Source organism: Cebus imitator, unplaced genomic scaffold, assembly GCF_001604975.1.
Source record: "Cebus imitator isolate Cc_AM_T3 unplaced genomic scaffold, Cebus_imitator-1.0 Scaffold181, whole genome shotgun sequence".
Classification (NCBI taxonomy): domain Eukaryota; kingdom Metazoa; phylum Chordata; class Mammalia; order Primates; family Cebidae; genus Cebus; species Cebus imitator.
This window is the reverse complement of record NW_016107496.1, coordinates 976,078-993,251: the sequence shown is the minus strand read 5'-3', so window position 1 is coordinate 993,251 and position 17,174 is coordinate 976,078. Positions and strand designations below refer to the sequence as shown.

General features: G+C 52.5%; 2 protein-coding genes across 6 annotated transcripts in view; both read left to right on the top strand.

Moving 5' to 3' along the window:
* LMBR1L (limb development membrane protein 1 like) overlaps nucleotides 1-7,719 on the top strand; it is a 13,660-nt gene extending 5,941 nt beyond the window's left edge. For 2 of the 5 annotated variants that reach the window (XM_017545726.2, XM_017545727.2), the window contains exons 4-17: nucleotides 442-581; nucleotides 759-862; nucleotides 1,507-1,633; nucleotides 2,154-2,222; nucleotides 2,363-2,427; nucleotides 2,773-2,845; nucleotides 2,937-3,020; nucleotides 3,117-3,193; nucleotides 3,754-3,831; nucleotides 3,984-4,057; nucleotides 4,661-4,751; nucleotides 4,852-4,918; nucleotides 6,752-6,913; nucleotides 7,119-7,719. In XM_017545726.2, coding sequence (XP_017401215.1) covers nucleotides 442-581; nucleotides 759-862; nucleotides 1,507-1,633; nucleotides 2,154-2,222; nucleotides 2,363-2,427; nucleotides 2,773-2,845; nucleotides 2,937-3,020; nucleotides 3,117-3,193; nucleotides 3,754-3,831; nucleotides 3,984-4,057; nucleotides 4,661-4,751; nucleotides 4,852-4,918; nucleotides 6,752-6,913; nucleotides 7,119-7,186 — 1,279 coding nt within the window. In that variant the 3' untranslated portion in view covers nucleotides 7,187-7,719. Of the gene's footprint in view, nucleotides 1-441; nucleotides 582-758; nucleotides 863-1,506; nucleotides 1,634-2,153; nucleotides 2,223-2,362; nucleotides 2,428-2,772; nucleotides 2,846-2,936; nucleotides 3,021-3,116; nucleotides 3,194-3,753; nucleotides 3,832-3,983; nucleotides 4,139-4,660; nucleotides 4,752-4,851; nucleotides 4,919-6,751; nucleotides 6,914-7,118 lie in introns of all 5 variants that reach the window. The other 3 variants (XM_037744679.1, XM_037744680.1, XM_037744681.1) reach the window with 2 other exon arrangements.
* A 2,516-nt stretch (nucleotides 7,720-10,235) lies between these two features.
* On the top strand, nucleotides 10,236-17,174 carry DHH (desert hedgehog signaling molecule). The gene is made up of 3 exons (XM_017545729.2): nucleotides 10,236-10,849; nucleotides 13,649-13,910; nucleotides 14,496-17,174. Exons 1-3 carry the CDS (start codon nucleotides 10,547-10,549, stop codon nucleotides 15,119-15,121), a joined length of 1,191 nt encoding a protein of 396 aa, XP_017401218.1. The 5' UTR covers nucleotides 10,236-10,546; the 3' UTR covers nucleotides 15,122-17,174.

The following is a 17,174-nucleotide window of genomic DNA, read 5'->3' as shown; positions in this document are numbered from 1 at the left end:
AAAAAAAAAAAAAAAAAAAAAAAAAAAAATCCATATCCCTGAGCAAGGAAGAGAAGCCAGGCCCCCTAGCTTTGGAATCATACCTGGCATAACCTACAGGCATGTATAGGAGGACTACATTCCTGGGACAGCCTGGGCATGTGTCATGGCAGGTGATCAGGTTCCCATGAATGCCTGAGGCTGTGCCCATCCCATGTGCTCCGGCTTACCTGGAGGTAAAGGACTAGGGCGGGGCAGCAGTGAGTAGAACCCCAGCTGGACAGCCCCTTCCCTCGCTCTGTCATTGCTACAGCTGGTTCTCAAAGCCACAGTTGCCCTCAGGACAAATAGCCTCTTTATTAAAATCTAGATATCTGGATATTAATGTGATATTAGTATCTTCTCCAGCACAGGGTAGTGAGTCCTGAGCTAAGCAAGGACACTCTCCCCTTCTCTGCCCAGGCTTGAGCTGTGCACCTTTACCCTGGCAGTTGCCCTGGGTGCTGTCCTGCTCCTGCCCTTCTCCATCATCAGCAATGAGGTGCTGCTCTCCCTGCCTCGGAACTACTACATCCAGTGGCTCAACGGCTCCCTCATCCATGGTGTGTGGCTCCTGGAGGTGGCTTGGGGTGGGGATAGGGAGCAGAGAGCAGATAGACTCAGGCAGTCCTGGGTCAATCAGTCATATGTTCCCTCCCTGTTTCTCCTGCAAATGATCAATCTCCTATGGGTTGCCCCTCCCCTTACTGACCACCTCTGCTTTTCCTTTTTTGCTCTAGGCCTCTGGAACCTCGTTTTTCTCTTCTCCAACCTGTCCCTCATCTTCCTCATGCCCTTTGCATATTTCTTCACTGAGTCCGAGGGCTTTGCTGGCTCCAGAAAGGTAAGTAGGGATATGTATCCAGGCAGGAAATGGAATTCCCCTCACATAGTTCAACTGAAGAGATTTTAATAAAGAGGCTATTTGCAGAGATTTAGTTAAAGGAAGTTTGAGGCTCTAGTGACAGCAGGAAGTTATTTCCACTTTTAGGCCTCTAGGGACAAAGGGAGGAAAGGGTTTCTAGAACCTCCCAATAGCTGAAGCCAGGGATGTGAAGCTACCCAGAGAGGAGCTGTTATCTTAGTGATAGTCACTACCAAAACCATGGTGGCAAAGGTGGGAGGAAGCACAGGAAACATACCCTTACCTCTTTTCTACATTCCATTCTCCTGCTGGATGCCAAACCAGAGGGCAAAGAGCTTGTGGGATGCAGACCTCAGAGGTCAGCCTCCCACAGACAATGACAAGGAATGGGTCTGGGGAAAGGAGATACAAATGAAGAACACCTAGTATGTGGGGTGACCTTAACTGGGGAGTGGGAAGACAGAGCAACAGCAGAGTAAGAGGAAAACCATCTCTCATCTCCTGAATCCAGATCTCTGGTTCCCACAGGCTAGCCACCATCTCCAATGTCTTTCCTTCCCCTTAACATCCGCTGCCCTGATGTTAACCTCCTTTTCCCCTTTACCTATTGCCTCCTCCCATAGGGTGTCCTGGGCCGGGTCTATGAGACGGTTGTGATGTTGATGCTCCTCACGCTGCTGGTGCTGGGTATGGTGTGGGTGGCATTAGCCATTGTGGACAACAACAAGGCCAGCAGAGAGTCACTCTATGGTGAGCAGCCCAGCTTTCTCCAGGCTGTGTGGGTCTTCATTTGGCCCATGTCCCCCTGCCCGGAATGACTGTAACCCTCTAAAGTGGAGAAGGTGGCACCTTTTCCCTTAGACTGAAGTTTCAGGCTGATAGACTTCTGGCCAAATCCAACCTGCAGAAATGTTTCATTGGGCCCATGCAATGGTTTTTGAAATATATATTATTCAGTTACTTACATTTTAAATTGGGAGATTTCACATTAATATCCAGATATCTAACTATGCTTGACAAGGAGAAGATCTGGCTACATTAGTTCCTGGTGATGGGGGCCAAATAGCAGTTGTGCCCTTTTGTTCGGGGTTAGGATCTCCAGTTTACTATAGGTCCTGCCTCTCCCTCTTCTGCTAATGCTGGCCAGCTTTCTTCATTTATATCACTTGCCTAATCCCTGTGGGGCTGTGCCCTTGTCTAGACCCTGAGGCCTGTCAGCCCCCAGTAAGCAAGGAGAAATGAGCTGACATGCCTCTTTTTTTATCCTTAGACTTCTGGGAGTACTATCTCCCCTACCTCTACTCATGCATATCCTTCCTCGGGGTTCTGCTGCTCCTGGGTGAGTGTACAGGGTCTGGGAGGGAATGGGTAGGGTCCTGGGGCCAGACTAACCAGGCTAGAAAGAGAGGGAATGGAGGGGCATGTTAGGGAAGGGGTGGAGAGCAGGGTCTGGCAGATAACTGGCTCTTGTCCCCACAGTGTGTACTCCACTGGGTCTTGCCCGGATGTTCTCGGTCACTGGGAAGCTGCTGGTCAAGCCCCGGGTATGTGGTATTCCTTGGTCTTTGATCCTGCAGGGTGAGCTTCCTGCAGAGCTGGAGCAAACAATGAAATAACTCTATGGTTGTATAGTGCACAACTTGGAGAGGGCTACAGCCTTTGTTGGTTCCTGTATCCTGTACCCCTATCATCCAGAGCTGGTCACCAGACACGCAGGGCAGAACTCAAGACATTTGGGAGGGATTGAGCAAAGCTGCTGGCCACAGGGTGGTGAATGAGGCTTTGGGGAAGGACTGGGACTACGGAGCCCTGGGAAGAACAGGGTTCTCCTGGGGCCTTTGGGTCAGGGAGCCTCTGACAGTTAGTCTCTTCCTTTCCCCTGCCTCTAGCTCCTGGAAGACTTGGAGGAGCAGCTGTACTGCTCAGCCTTTGAAGAGGCAGCCCTGACCCGCAGGATCTGCAGTGAGTTGCAGTTCTTCCCTGCTGGGGTGGTGGGCTTGGCCTGGGGAGAGACTACAGGACTTGGGAGCAACATCATCTTCTCTGCCCTCAGATCCTACTTCCTGCTGGCTGCCTTTAGACATGGAGCTGCTACACAGACAGGTCCTGGCTCTGCAAACACAGAGGGTCCTGCTGGGTATGTGGGTTAGTAGGGCATGGGATACATGGGTTTCCCCAAGGAGAGTAGCCCCTGGTTCTCGGTGCTTGCTGACAGCTTCCCATCCCTACACAGAGAAGCGGCGGAAGGCTTCAGCCTGGCAGCGGAACCTGGGCTACCCCCTGGCCATGCTGTGCTTGCTGGTGCTGACGGTGGGTATACCAGCCCTAGAGGTGGGGAGTGGACCCTCAGTACTTGAGGCCTTCTCAGGGAGAGGGGAGGCGATGTGGGGACCTGGTTATCATCAATAATAGTTGCCTTTCACTGAGTGCCTACTTTTATGTCCTGCTTATGCTGAGCACAAATGCTGAGCACATCAATCCCCATTTTGTAGATGAAGAGACAGAGTTGAGTGACTTGCCCAAGGTCACACAGGGCCAAGGAGTAGTTGTGCAGGTCTGCCCTGGGATGAGAATAAGCACTGAAATTTAGTCCATTCCCCCATGGACTCAGGAATAGGTCTTATTGAAGAGAGGCACCTTTTCCTATTCTGCCTTTTTGCAATCCTTCCACCTAGAAGGGATGTATTTTATAAAGTCCTCAAAGGCACTCTGTTGCTAATAACAACCTCGACACGGTCCCACACAGCTCATTGGAAGCAGAGCTAGTCTTGGAAACTGAAAATGTTGGACCAGAGTCTCTGCCCATTTCTTTAGCTCTGGGTCCAGCCGTGGTCTGGGGTGGGATGGGAGTCTAACCTTGCCTCTCACAGGGCTTGTCTGTGCTCATTGTGGCCATCCATATCCTGGAGCTGCTCATCGATGAGGCTGCCATGCCCCGAGGCATGCAGGTACCAGGCTGCCCTCCTACCATATCCTTTGGGGAGGGCTTAAGAATAGCTGGGGAGAGGAGGCAGAAGCTGAGGACAGTGGGAAAGCTGGGTGCTGGGTAGTGCTTGCTGATTGTGGGGAATGCTCACAGTGGCACTGTTCCACTCCTCAGGGTGCCTCCCTAGGCCAGGTCTCCTTCTCCAAGCTGGGCTCCTTTGGTGCCGTCATTCAGGTTGTACTCATCTTGTATCCTTCTGGAAACCCATCATTACCTCTGTTCACCAAACCTGTCTCCTGGGACTCTAGACAGAGCACTTCTTGGACTTTGTCTCCTTTGGGACTCTGAGCAACAGTGATGGGAAGTGGGGCAAGTCTTCATCAGCTTCCAGTTCAGAAAGAAGGAAAAGACTTAATTTTGAAAGAATGGCTGGTGGTTCAGTAGAATCTCATCAGAAGAAAATAAAAGAGGCCGGGTACTGTGGCTCACACCTGTAATCCTAGCACTTTGGGAGGCTAAGGCAGGTGGATTGCTTGAGTTTAGGATTTCAAGACCAGCCTGAGCAACATGGTGAAACCCGGTCTCTACAAAAAATACAAAAAATTAGCCAGGTGTGGTGGTGCGTGCTTACATCCCCAACTACTCGGGAGGCTGACATGGGAAGATGAATTGAGCCTAGAAGGTCAAGGCTGCAGTGAGCTGAAATTGTGCCACTGCACTCCAGCCTGGGTGACAAAGTGAGACCCTGTCTCAAAAAAAAAAAAAGGATGGGCTGGGAGAGAGTTCTGTTCCCCTTGAGATGAGGTGTTAATCTTTAGAAGCCAGCCAGTTCTTCCTTAATGCAGTGGCAGTTACCTAATGGTGTCCTCAGTTGTGGGCTTCTATAGCTCTCCACTCTTCCGGAGCCTGCGGCCCAGATGGCATGACACCACCATGACACAGGTAGCTGGGAGGGAGGAGGGAAAGCCACTTGGGGGTGTGGATGGGCACTCAGTGCCCACAGCTCTTCTACCTCACTTCTCTTTTCCCTACTTCCACCCAGATAATTGGGAACTGTGTCTGTCTCCTGGTCCTAAGCTCAGCACTTCCTGTCTTCTCTCGAACCCTGGGTAAGTATCAAAAGGAGGAGATAAGGGAACTGGATTGTTTTGAGTACTTACTGATGCAAAGCAGGCATTTTATTTTATTTTATTTTCTGAAACAGTGTTTTGCTCTTGTTGCCCAGGCTGGAGTGCAATGGCACTATCTCAGCTCACCGCAACCTCCACCTCCTGGGTTCAAGCAATTCTCCTGCTTCAGCCTCCCAAGTAGCTGGGATTACAGGTGTGCGCCACCATGCCCGGCTAATTTTGTACTTTTTTAGTAGAGATAGGGTTTCTCCATGTTGGTCAGGCTGGTCTTGTACTCCCGACCTCAGGTGATCCATCTGCCTCAGCCCCACAAAGTGTTGGGATTACAGGCGTAAGCCACCGCGCCCAGCCACCAGGCACTTCATATAGATATGTTCTCTAATTCCCACAACAAACCCAAGAGTCGGTATTATCCCCATTATACAGTTGGGGAAAGTGAGGCTCTTTGAAGTGCCTACACTGAGCTTCAGGGTAGTGTTGCTGCAAAGTACATACTTTCTACATTTGCTGCATCCCACTGCCTCTCTCATTTACTTTACTTTTTGGTTGGGGAGCACACTTTTTTTCTAAGTCTTTCTCCTGGATGAATAATCCAATGAATGTTCCTATTTGAAAGATGATAAAGAGAAGCTACCTGATTGACCCAGAGTTATACAGCTAGTTTGAGGCAACGTCAAGTCAGTCTAGAATGTATCCTAAACCCCAGGCTAGTGCTTTCTCTATACACTGGGGTGTCAGATAATACACTCATTCCTTCTCCTGCCTTTAGAGCTGTATCTAGAATTACCTGGCTAAAAAGTTCAAGAGTGGCTGGGCACGTTGGCTTAAACCTGTAATCTCAGCACTTTGGTAGGCCAAGGTGGGAGGATTGCTTGAGGCCAGGGGTCCTAGACCAGCTTGAGCAACATAGTGAGACCTTATCTCTACAAAAAAAAGTTTTTTTAGTTAGGTGTGGTAGCACACATCTGTAGTCCTAGCTATATATGAGACAGGCAAGAGGACCGCTTGGGCCTAGGACTTTGAGGCTGCAGGGAGCTAAGATTGTGCCATTGCACTCCAGCCTGGGCAACAGAGCAAGACCCTGTCTCAAAACAAAACCAAATTAAACAAAAAACAGCTCTATTTCATTCTTAATGTTATATTCTTTACACTCTGCCATTTGTAGTTATACCGGGGGAATTTGTAAGAAAGTTGGCTTGTGGGTCTTCCAGTTAGTCCCTTTAGGTTGGATGCAGGTAAAAATATTTAAAGGTGGGGAGCAGAGTTTTTTGATTTATGATATTATTATTATGAAGGGCCCAGTAAATGTTAGAATAGTGCCTGGCACAGACAGTGCTTTATGTGTGTTGTCTCATTTAATTCTTAGGAAACTGAGACACTGAAAATTTAAGGAATTTTCCCAGATCACACAGCTAATTAGGGGTGGAGTTGGGATATGAACCAAAGCAGCCTGATCAGTCTGAGTACTTAGCAACCACACTGTTCTGTCTACTAAAAAAAAGTTGATGACCTGCTTATTCCAGGCCCAGGAACAAGTAGTAGGCCCTGGGAGATCCCGGGGACACCAGGAGCCAGAGTAGCCCTCACTGGAGAAGATGGCAGACTCTGGAAGTGAAGCTGAAGCAAGCCTAGCTGCTCACACTTTGAACTGTCCGGAACTGCCCTTGAGATAGCTTTGGGTGGTGGAATTGGGAGAGGCCAACCCATCACTTGCAGTGTTGAGATATGGCCACCAGGAGGCAGCAGAAAGTTGGGCGGGTAGCAGAAAAGGGCCTAGGGAGCCCACCTTTCATCCTGGCCTTTGTACTTCAGGGCTCACTCGCTTTGACCTGCTGGGTGACTTTGGACGGTTCAACTGGCTGGGCAATTTCTACATTGTGTTCCTGTACAACGCAGCCTTTGCAGGCCTCACCACACTCTGTCTGGTGAAGACCTTCACTGCAGCTGTGCGAGCGGAGTTGATCCGGGCCTTTGGTGAGAGGGAGAGAGGGTGCGGAGTAGTGGGGTGGTAGTTATCTAGGACACTCTGGATCATGGGTCATCTCAGCAGGGAAGAGGGTGTGCTTCCAGCTTTGTGGGTAACGTACCTCATCCACACATTCTGTGGCTTGGTTGTCTGGTCCCTAATGGACTGGACCTTTGACCTGCTTTTGACTGCCCATCTCCTTCTCTTCTCCAGGGCTGGACAGACTGCCGCTGCCTGTCTCCGGTTTCCCCCGGGCATCTAGGAAGACCCAGCACCAATGACCTCCAGCTGGGGGTGGGAGGGAGAAAACTGGACACTGCCATCTGTTGCCTAGGCCTGGAGGGAAGCCCAAGGGTAGCTGGACCTCAGGACCTGGAATCTGAGAGGGTGGGTGGCAGAGGGGAGCTGAGCCATCTGCACTGTTGCATAATCTGAGCCAGAGTTTAGGACCAGGACCCCCTGCTTTTCCATACTTAACTGTGGCCTCAGCATGGGGTAGGGCTGGGTGACTGGGTCTGGCCCTGGTCCCAAATCCGTTTACACATCAATCTGCCTCACTGCTGTTCTGGGCTGTGCCCATAGCCATGTTTACATGATCTGATGTGCAATAGGGTGGGAGGGGGCAGGGGAAGGACTGGGCCAGTGCAGGCTTGTGGGGGGTAGATTGTCTCCCTTGCCTCTGGCCCAGCAGAGCCTAAGCACTGTGCTATCCTGGAGGGGCTTTGGACCACCAGAAAGACCAAGGGCATAGGGAGGAGGAGGCTTTACCCATCAGCAATAAAGTTGATCGCAGGGTTTGCTTTGTTTTTTTTAAAGAACCTGCCTCTGTGTGTATTTGAACAGGCTTGCTCCTGCTAGTCCTGAGTCTGCCCAGTAAGAAAAGCAGAGGGGTCCTGCCCACCATCCTTTTCCTACCCCTTCATCTATATTATTAGCATCCTCTGGGGACTTGGATCGGGTGTTAGGCTGTGCATTTGGGCAGTGGAAACTCCTTCTTCCTCAGCCTTGCTTAAAGCTTGCCTGTCGCCTGGTTCCTCCTCATATCCATGGCCTTGTTTCTGTACCTTGAGTATTGAGGGTAGGACATGGGCATAGGAGTTGGATAACCTCCCCCTGTACACTCACACCTTCAGCCCTGTTCTCCCTGGCTTAACTGGTAGATATAGAGTAAAATAAGGGGCTGGCTGACAAGGATTTTCAATTCCTACCTGAGAGAAGAACCTAGCTTTTTACTAGAGGCCATCAGTTTCTTGGAGTCCATGTGCTATTTTGGGGGTAGGGGCTCAAAACTTAGGTTTATACAGATTATGCATTGCACAACTTCCAGGGACACCATTTGCCTCTTAGTCATTGTATGGATAGTTACTATGATAGTTTTCTTGTAAATCTTGACTGACTATTAAAAAAGGGGGGGGGGTGCTTTTCTTTTCTTTCGAGACAAGGTCTGGCTCTATCACCCAGACTGGAGAGCCGTGGTGTGATCTCAGCTCACTGAGACCTCCGAAATCTGGGCTCAACCCATTCTTCCACCTCAGGCTCCAGAATAGCTAGGACTACAGACGCATGCCACCATGCCTGGCTAATTTTTGTATTTTTAGTAGAGATGGGGTTTTGCCATGTTGCCTAGGCTGGTCCTGAACTCCTGAGCTCAAGTGATCCGCCTGCCTTGGCCTCCCAAAGTGATGGGATTACAGGGCATGGCATCATGAGCCATGGCACCCAGCCATCTTTCTTTGGAGGGGGGGGGTCTCACTATCACTCAGGCAAGAGTGCAGTAGCATGATCTTAGCTCACTGCAACCTTGAACTCTTGTACCCAAGTGATCCTCATGCCTCAGCCTCCTGAGTACCTAAGACTACAGGCATGTACCACCACCCCCTACTAATTAAAAAAAAATTTTTTTTTGAAACGGGGTCCTACTACGTTGACCAGGTTGGTCTGGAACTTATGGCCTCAAGCAATTTTTGCTTCAGCCTCCCAAAGTTTTTGGATTACAGGAGTGAGCCACTGTTCCTGGCCTGGTTTTTTCTAATGTACACAAAGTTGCTATAAGTGCTAGCCATAGAACTTGGTGAGGGGAGGGTGAATATGAAAGAAAAAGTGCAGATTCCACAAATACTTGCAGAGTACCCTTCTGTAGAGTAGGCACTTAGCCTACTCTACAATATGTGCATGTTTAAGACTGCTTCATCTAGTAAGGTGCCAGATAAGTCTAATATTGTTCTACTACTGTTAAGTACTGGTTCCCGAGGGAACACAGGTGGGCAGTGTTGGGACAGAAGTCTTCTTAGAAGAAATTATTTCTTTCTTTTTTTTTTTTTTGAGATGGAGTCTTGCTCTGTAGCAAGCATGTGCCACCATGCGCAGCTAATTTTTGTATTCTTAGTGGAGAAGGGGTTTTACCATGTTGGCCAGGACGGTCTCAATCTCTTGACCTCATGATCTGCCCACCTCAGCCTCCCAAAGTGCTGGGATTACAGACGTGAGCCACTGCACCAGGCCAGAAGAAATGATTTCTAAACAATAGAAATTGGATGTGTTGCCTCTGAGAGCTGAGTGGCTGAAAATAGAGTCCCGGGAGTCGAGAGAGGGAGAAAGCTGGAGAGGGACCTAGATGGAAGGTTAAGGGAAATGAGCTTCACCTCTTGTGAAGACTTTGAGTGTCCACTGCCCTTCAGCAGCTTCCAACTGACAAGTTATTCATTTGAAAAGAAGCAGCTATTAGATGGCTGGCAAAGAAGAGAAGGGGAAAAAAGTTGGAAGTCCTAAACCAGACTCTAAGTACCAACCTCTGTCCCTGGTTCTGGGGGAGTTCCAATGGAGACTGTAAAGTTAGTTGAGTTCTAGAGACTGTAGAGTTGTAACCGTAAAGTTAATGGGCCCTTGGTATCCTCACCTCCCAGTCCTGGTTACTGCTGAGTGTGAGGAGAGATGGAAATGGGGGAGGTCTGGGAAGGACCACAGAGAAGGGAGGCTCTGGTTATATGCCCAAAGGGCTTGGCTGATCTTGAGCAGAAATTGGAACCCATACTTCCTGGATGACAGGAGAGGGCATGGCCTGCCAGGGTAGGCTTTGAGAGAGCAAAAATTCCAATTCAAGTATCAGAGGAGGGTGGTTTGATTCCAAGTTTAGGCTTGGAGGTAGAAGGATGTTTATCTAGGTAACCAAGGACTATAAAGCTACAAGGATTTCCTAGGCAGGTGTCTGCCTGGTTTCTAGGATGGGACACACTTCAGCGCAAAATGGACCAGCAGTGACCGGTTAGGTCCCCCGCCCGGGTGGGAGGGGGTGGGACGGTCTTGGGAGAAGGGCGGGGGGCGGGGCCAGGGGCCACTTAAGGCGGAGTCCGGAGTCCCGGCGTCCTGGCAGCACCAGAGTCCTGCAGCAGAGACGGGCTGGGCTGGCACTCACCCACGACCCCCCTTCCCTCCTATGATGGTCCGTCAGTAGCAGGTCCTAGACCCCCCGGGGGCACGTGGGCAGAGCTGGCAGCAGGCAGGTGCGCGGAACCACAAGAGCTCTAGGGCACTCTGGGGGCAGCTCTGCCTGCTGCCCTCTCTGGTGCCTGTGGAGATGCCTAACTGACAGGAGAGTTAGTGAGGACAAGAACGCTCCCTTTTGGCCCAGGTCTGCTGTATCCATGGCTCTGCTGGCCAACCTGCTGCCCCTGTGCTGCTTGGCACTTCTGGCGCTGCCAGCCCAGAGCTGCGGGCCGGGCCGGGGGCCGGTTGGCCGGCGCCGCTATGTGCGCAAGCAGCTCGTGCCGCTACTCTACAAGCAATTTGTGCCTGGCGTGCCCGAGCGGACCCTGGGCGCCAGTGGGCCAGCCGAGGGAAGGGTGGCAAGGGGCTCCGAGCGCTTCCGAGACCTCGTGCCCAACTACAACCCCGACATCATCTTCAAGGATGAGGAGAACAGTGGCGCCGACCGTCTGATGACTGAGGTAAGGAGGGCCTCTCCCCACCTGCGCCAGGGCCCTGCCAGCTCCTCCGTTTTCTTATGGCAGCCCAGGACGGTGAGTCTAGTTTCACCTACAGAGACTTTAGCATTAAAGATCTCCCTTGTCACTACCCCCCTACCCCAGAAAAAAAAAGAAAAAGAAAAAATCCTTGTTGGCTGGACAGAGTGGTTAGGAGGGATCCCGACGGGAAGAGTCTGGGATGGGGAGGGGAGGAGGACTGACTAGTGAGAGTGAAGCTGGGAGAGGCAGCGAGGGCGGGGAAAGGAGGATGGCGGCAGGCGAGACGGGAAATGGCTGAGGCGTGGACCCGGGGTCAGCCACCCAGCCAGGCAGGAAGGGCTGGGGTGAGCTGGGGGCCAGGAGCTGGCAAGGCAGCAGACAGAAGGTTTTACCCTTAGCCTGGCTCCTGACCTGATTGTAGAAAAGTTCTGTGAGCAGAAATTGCTTTTGGCATGGGAAACATGTCCTAGAACAAGGACACGTCTATTCTAGGGTCTATTTTAGGGCTATCCTAGGGTCTAAATGACAATCTTGGGGTAAAAAGTCATCCTCAATGAGAATAACAGATGGGCCCACCTGAGAATCAGAGGGCTCCTAAATCTTCAAAGCTTCGCTTATCTCAGGAGCTTTCCCTGAAATTATATAATTAAGGTAAATTCAACTACCATTTTTGAGCATTGAAACTAAACGAACCTAGAGTGGGGTGGGCAATGCCTTGGAAGAGAAGTATCGCCTCTGGCCAGTGATTTTTTTATTTTTTATTTTTTGTAGAGGTGGGGACTTGCTATGTTGCCTAGGCTAGTCTTGAACTTCTGAGCTCAAAGGATCCTCCCACCTTGGCCTCCCGAAGTGCTGGGATTACAGGTGTGAGCCACTGCATCCAGCCTGGCCAGTGATATTGAATGTTAGAATTGAAAGAAAACTTGGAGATCACATTCCTCTAACCCTCCCTATTCCCACTGCCACCCCCATTTTACATCTGAGAACTGGACTTTCACCAGGAGGAAAAGCAATTTAAAGTCTCACAACTAATTAGTGACATGGCTGGGACTAGAATTCAGGACTCCTGATTCTAAGCCCTATATGTTTTCCATTACACCACCTAATTGTGTATGGAGTGGGGAGGTGGGGGGAGAGGGAGGGGTACGGATTTCCTCTGATTAATTGCCATAGTTTTCAGGTTACTTTGTTAGGAAAACCTGTCCAGAGGAGAAAGAATTCCTTTTGCTTCTGCCCTGAAGGCTTCCTCCTACCCAGAGATTGGAAAGGGGACATTCCTTCTCTCCTCCTTGGCCATGGAACACTGTGGCCCTTTCCTCTGGCTGCCACCTGCAGCAGAGTGGGCAGAACAAGGGACAGGCTCAGGAGGAACTCCGACAGGCCTGGGAGCCCCCTCAGTCTTACTTATCTCCCACACCCTGGCTGCAAAAGGCCTCCATTGAGTTGGCTCTGCACTGGGCTGCTGCCCCCGCAGGTCAGGGCCTCGGGGCCTCCTCAGGGGACTAAACGACAAAGTTGGAAGGAGCTACCACTTTTCCTGTATTCCCCCCACCCCCTAACTCTGCGGAGGTGGAGCGACTAGAGAAGGAAAGGGGAAAAGTGTCTTTCTGTTAAGAGAAAACCAAGTCCGAGGTGAGAGATAAGAGGGGAAAGAAAAAAAGGAAGCTGTCCCTCTCTGCCTCCTCCCGCAGTGTCCCTGCTATGGTGCGCGCCAAGGTCTCCCGCTTCCAGACTGGAGCGGCCAAGATAACTGTGGTCTCACTCCCCCGGGTGCAAGCTTCCAGCCGCAGCTTCTTTTCCTCTTCTCCACTCTCACCCTGCAGGGGGCTCCCCAGATCCGCGCAAGGATCCCGTTATTCTCAGGTGCTACTCCCATGCCCTTCTGGGCGGCATCGGGAGCAGAGATGGAGAGATGGGGGCTCTCCGGACTGGCAGACTTAGTTGGAACCGGGAAAACTGGCCTCGCTGGGGGAGGGGACCTAGCCGGCCGGAGCAGGGATGGGGGGCGCGGCTTTCTGCCCTTTCCTCTCCCTGAGCCGGGGCGGCTGAAAAGCGCCTTTGTGGCCGGAGCTGCTGAGTCCGCTTCTCCCAGCGCGTCCCCGGCCTGGGCTCAGGATTCTCGCTCGGTTAAGTCATCCCGGAGAATGGCCATTGTACTTCGCGCAACCCCCGCCACCCCAGTCCTTTTTCCAGCAGCCTTGATCCCGCACAGCTCCTCTTGGGCACCTCTGTGGGGGGCACCCAGAGCACGAAGAGGTTAATGCTAGGGGCCGAAAGGAGGAGGAGGAAGGAAGGAAGGAAGGAAGCGATGCCCGGTGCCAGGGAAGGCAATGAAACAAAAGATGAATCAGGCGGAGGGAGGGGAGCCGGGGCCTGGGGCGGGGGCCAGGCTCAAACAGGGGCTCCTCGGGAGCAACCAAGCCCTCCCTGACCAGGCTTCCATTTGCCCTCCCAACTCTGGCCTTCTCCCAGGTTGAGCCACACTGTCCCAGAGCCAATAGGGATGAGGGACAGGCATTAAAAATGGGGAAAGAGCTAGGTATGGGCATCCCGTCTCAACCTCAGAGGTGACCCCACAGTTCTCCAACGACGCCCTGGGAACGGAATGCAGATTGGCGACTACCATCTACTCAGACTCTCATTTCTCTAGCACACTCAAAAGCTGGGAGGGGGAGGAGTGGGTCTAGCATAACAAAGAATCAACCCTGCTATCTAGATCCCTTTTCCCCGGAGAGTGGTGGTAGTGGTGGTGGGGAGACTGACTCCTTTATTCCCCGCCAGCGTTGTAAGGAGAGAGTAAACGCGTTGGCCATTGCCGTGATGAACATGTGGCCCGGAGTGCGCCTACGAGTGACCGAGGGCTGGGACGAGGACGGCCACCACGCTCAGGATTCACTCCACTACGAAGGCCGTGCTTTGGACATCACCACGTCTGACCGCGACCGCAACAAGTATGGGTTGCTGGCGCGCCTCGCAGTGGAAGCCGGGTTCGACTGGGTCTACTACGAGTCCCGCAACCACGTCCACGTGTCGGTCAAAGCTGGTACAGTAGGGGGAGGGTGGTAAAATCCGCCAAAAGGGGGCTCTCTCCAAGAAACTGAGTCTGCAGTAGTCCTGTTGCCACCCTAGGGGAGACCAAGCGGGCTTTAGTGTTGAAAACCACCTGTACAGGCCGGGGCGGGGCCTCATGCCTGTAATCCCAGCACTTTGGGAGGCCAAGGCTGGCGGATCACTTGAGGTCAGGAGTTCCAGACTAGCCTGGCCAACATGGTGAAATCCCATCTCTGCTATAAATACAAAAATTAGCCGGGCGTGGTGGCGCATGCCTGTAATCCCAGCTACTCGGGAAGCTGAGGCACGAGAATCGCTTGAACCTGGGAGTTGGAGGTTGCAGTGAGCCGAGATGGCGCCACTGAACTCCAGCCTGGGAGACAGAGCCAGAGCCTCTCTCTAAATAAATAAATAAGAAAGAAAAGAAAAGAAAGAAAACCACCCTTCCTTTGGGGCCAGATTAGTGGGAAATTGTGTTGTCCAGCACTGGCGAGGTCTGCGCTGGCCTTGAGAATCGGTACCATCATTCTGGAACTGCTGGTCTTGATTCAACCCTTCCTGTGGTTGTTCCCTGCAGATAACTCACTGGCGGTCCGGGCGGGCGGCTGCTTTCCGGGAAATGCCACGGTGCGCCTGCGGAGCGGCGAGCGGAAGGGGCTGCGGGAACTGCATCGCGGAGACTGGGTTTTGGCGGCCGATGCGTCAGGCCGGGTGGTGCCCACGCCGGTGCTGCTCTTTCTGGACCGGGACTTGCAGCGCCGGGCTTCATTTGTGGCTGTGGAGACCGAGCGGCCCCCACGCAAACTGTTGCTCACGCCCTGGCACCTGGTGTTTGCCGCTCGAGGGCCGGCGCCCGCGCCGGGCGACTTTGCACCAGTGTTCGCGCGCCGGCTACGCGCTGGGGACTCGGTGCTGGCGCCAGGCGGGGACGCGCTTCGACCGGCGCGCGTGGCCCGCGTGGCGCGCGAGGAAGCCGTGGGCGTGTTCGCGCCGCTCACCGCGCACGGGACGCTGCTGGTCAACGATGTCCTGGCCTCATGCTACGCGGTTCTGGAGAGTCACCAGTGGGCGCACCGCGCTTTTGCTCCCTTGCGCCTGCTGCACGCGCTGGGGGCGCTGCTCCCTGGCGGGGCTGTCCAGCCGACTGGCATGCATTGGTACTCTCGGCTCCTCTACCGCTTGGCAGAGGAGCTGCTGGGCTGAGTGACCCAGGCACAGAAACCTCGAGGCGCCCAAGGAAACGGGGGCCTGCTGGGTGAGATGTGGGGGTGTGGGCAGCAGAGGAAGCCGATTGGGAGGGAAAGTGAGGGAGGGAGAGGGAGAAAATGGGGCTTTGTGGAAACTGCCTGACTTAGGGGCAACCTCAAACTGAGAGGAGGTGATCCCGGGTCTGATCTGGTGCGCACTCCTTAAGGAGGACTATTTAGCCTCTTCTCCAGTGCCTCAGCCCCACCCGATAATTTTATTTCTTATTTATAAATTGTAATATAATGGTCTCCATGCCCAACCTCCCAAGATGAGGGGCTGGGGCATGGCATTAACACTGTCTGACACAGCCAGCCAGTCTGACATCTGACATTTTCCTACAGGTGGGCTAATAAAGGGAAGGCTTTCAGGAGCTTAGCGGAAAACACCTCCATTCAGAGGGTGATTCACCTCTAGAGAGAGGGAGAAAGGCCACCAACCTGAGTTAACTGCTTACTTCCGGCTCTCCCTCCTTCCTCAGCAGGTTCTTTGGGACCTTATTCCTTCCTTCAGAGGGGGCATCCCAATCCCAATCCGTCAGCAACAGAGCCCACAAGAGTCATGCCCTTTTCCAGGCTGCTGTTTCCATCTCCCACCCAAAGAGGACCACATTTTTTGCTCCTGAGGCTGCATAGGGACTGGAGGGGCCAGAGTTGTCCGGGGCGGGAAAGACTGTGAGCACCCCTTCTCTGTTTATAGGGGCTCCAGCAGAGGCTCAGGCCCCTATGAGTACTGATACTCAAAGCATCTAGTCCCCTATTTTAGACGGTAGTCCTAGTCCCCATCCTACTCTGGTGGCAGAGTCTGGATGGGGTGGATGTTTTTTCTGAGATGCCACTGGGCCAACTGATGACCCATGGGAAACCTGGCTAATAATTTGCAGTCCTCACATACTCGTGGCCTGAAAAAAGAAGGGGGTTTCGGTAGGGGGCTGGAATATTTCCTTACCGAAGGGCTGCTCAGAGAGAGAGAATGTGTTCAGCCTCAATGTATGTGTGGTAATAAGGGCATATCAGCATTACAATCCGAGCTCCCCTCCTGACCGCTGACCCTGGTGTTGTTTCTACTGGCTTGGTCTGCCCTCCTCTTCCCTCTTCCATTATCACCAGTTCTGCTTCCCTAGCCTGGGTGTCAAAAGATTCCAACGCAGTAGACACCTGGAAACCAGGCAGGCAGGTGCCCCTGAGTTAGGAATGGAAGCTCTGGAGGAAGCTGGGCTGCTCCAGAAGGGAAGTGTCTTGGGAGGAGGTAAGGCGGGTAAGAGGAAATAGGGGTTGTTTGTATGCCCGGAGCTCGCCCTTGCCACCAGCAGCTCTGCGCTCCCACCGCTCAGGGTCATTGCTATACACCGCCCTCTGGTGGCCTTCAAGAGAATTTTAGGCCTATGTATATGGTTCTCTAAGACGGAAAGTGGTCTCAGACATGGAAGGGTGTACTGGACCTGCGCAAAAGAGCCCGCTCCCAGGAGGGGAGAGATGATGGGTGGGCCTTGTTAAGCTGCCAGCGCTGAGCCACACATACCAGGAACTGTCAAGGAGTCCACCTGCTTCTCCTTGGGAAAGCCCTTCCAAACCATGGCACTTTTACATCCTTCCGGCCTAGTTTAGCTCTGTGGCTCCTGGAAGCACAGATGTCCTAGTAGTATACCTGTAGTAGTCCAGACTTCCTTACATATCAAAGTTGCTGCCTCATGTCCCTCACCCTCACGACCTTTGAGTCCAGTTGTCAAGGAGGTGAAAGCATAATAGGGTTCCAGGTAGTGCTTGATAAAGGCAATATTTGGAAGCAGGCCAAGTTTACCCTTGGTGTCCTTCCAACCACCACTGCCCTCAACCCACACTGGGTGTCTGTTGCCACCTTTGCTTTTCTGTGTCTCAGAAGCACCTTCCAAGCTGTGGATCTTTCCTACTTTCTAAACCTGCCTTTGTCTCTTTTTATCAGATCTGATGCCTTCCTGTTGTGTCACCACTGGCAATGACTAATCCGATAAACAAATTAGCTTTCCTATGTT

What these genes read in the sequence shown, in the direction of transcription:
- DHH (XM_017545729.2), top strand. Translation starts at nt 10,547, where the DNA reads ATGGCTCTGCTGGCCAACCTGCTGCCCCTGTGCTGCTTGGCACTTCTG. An exon ending in CCGACCGTCTGATGACTGAG is followed by an intron (nt 10,850 to 13,648) that starts GTAAGGAGGGCC and finishes ATTCCCCGCCAG; the next exon opens with CGTTGTAAGGAGAGAGTAAA. An exon ending in CCACGTGTCGGTCAAAGCTG is followed by an intron (nt 13,911 to 14,495) that starts GTACAGTAGGGG and finishes TGTTCCCTGCAG; the next exon opens with ATAACTCACTGGCGGTCCGG.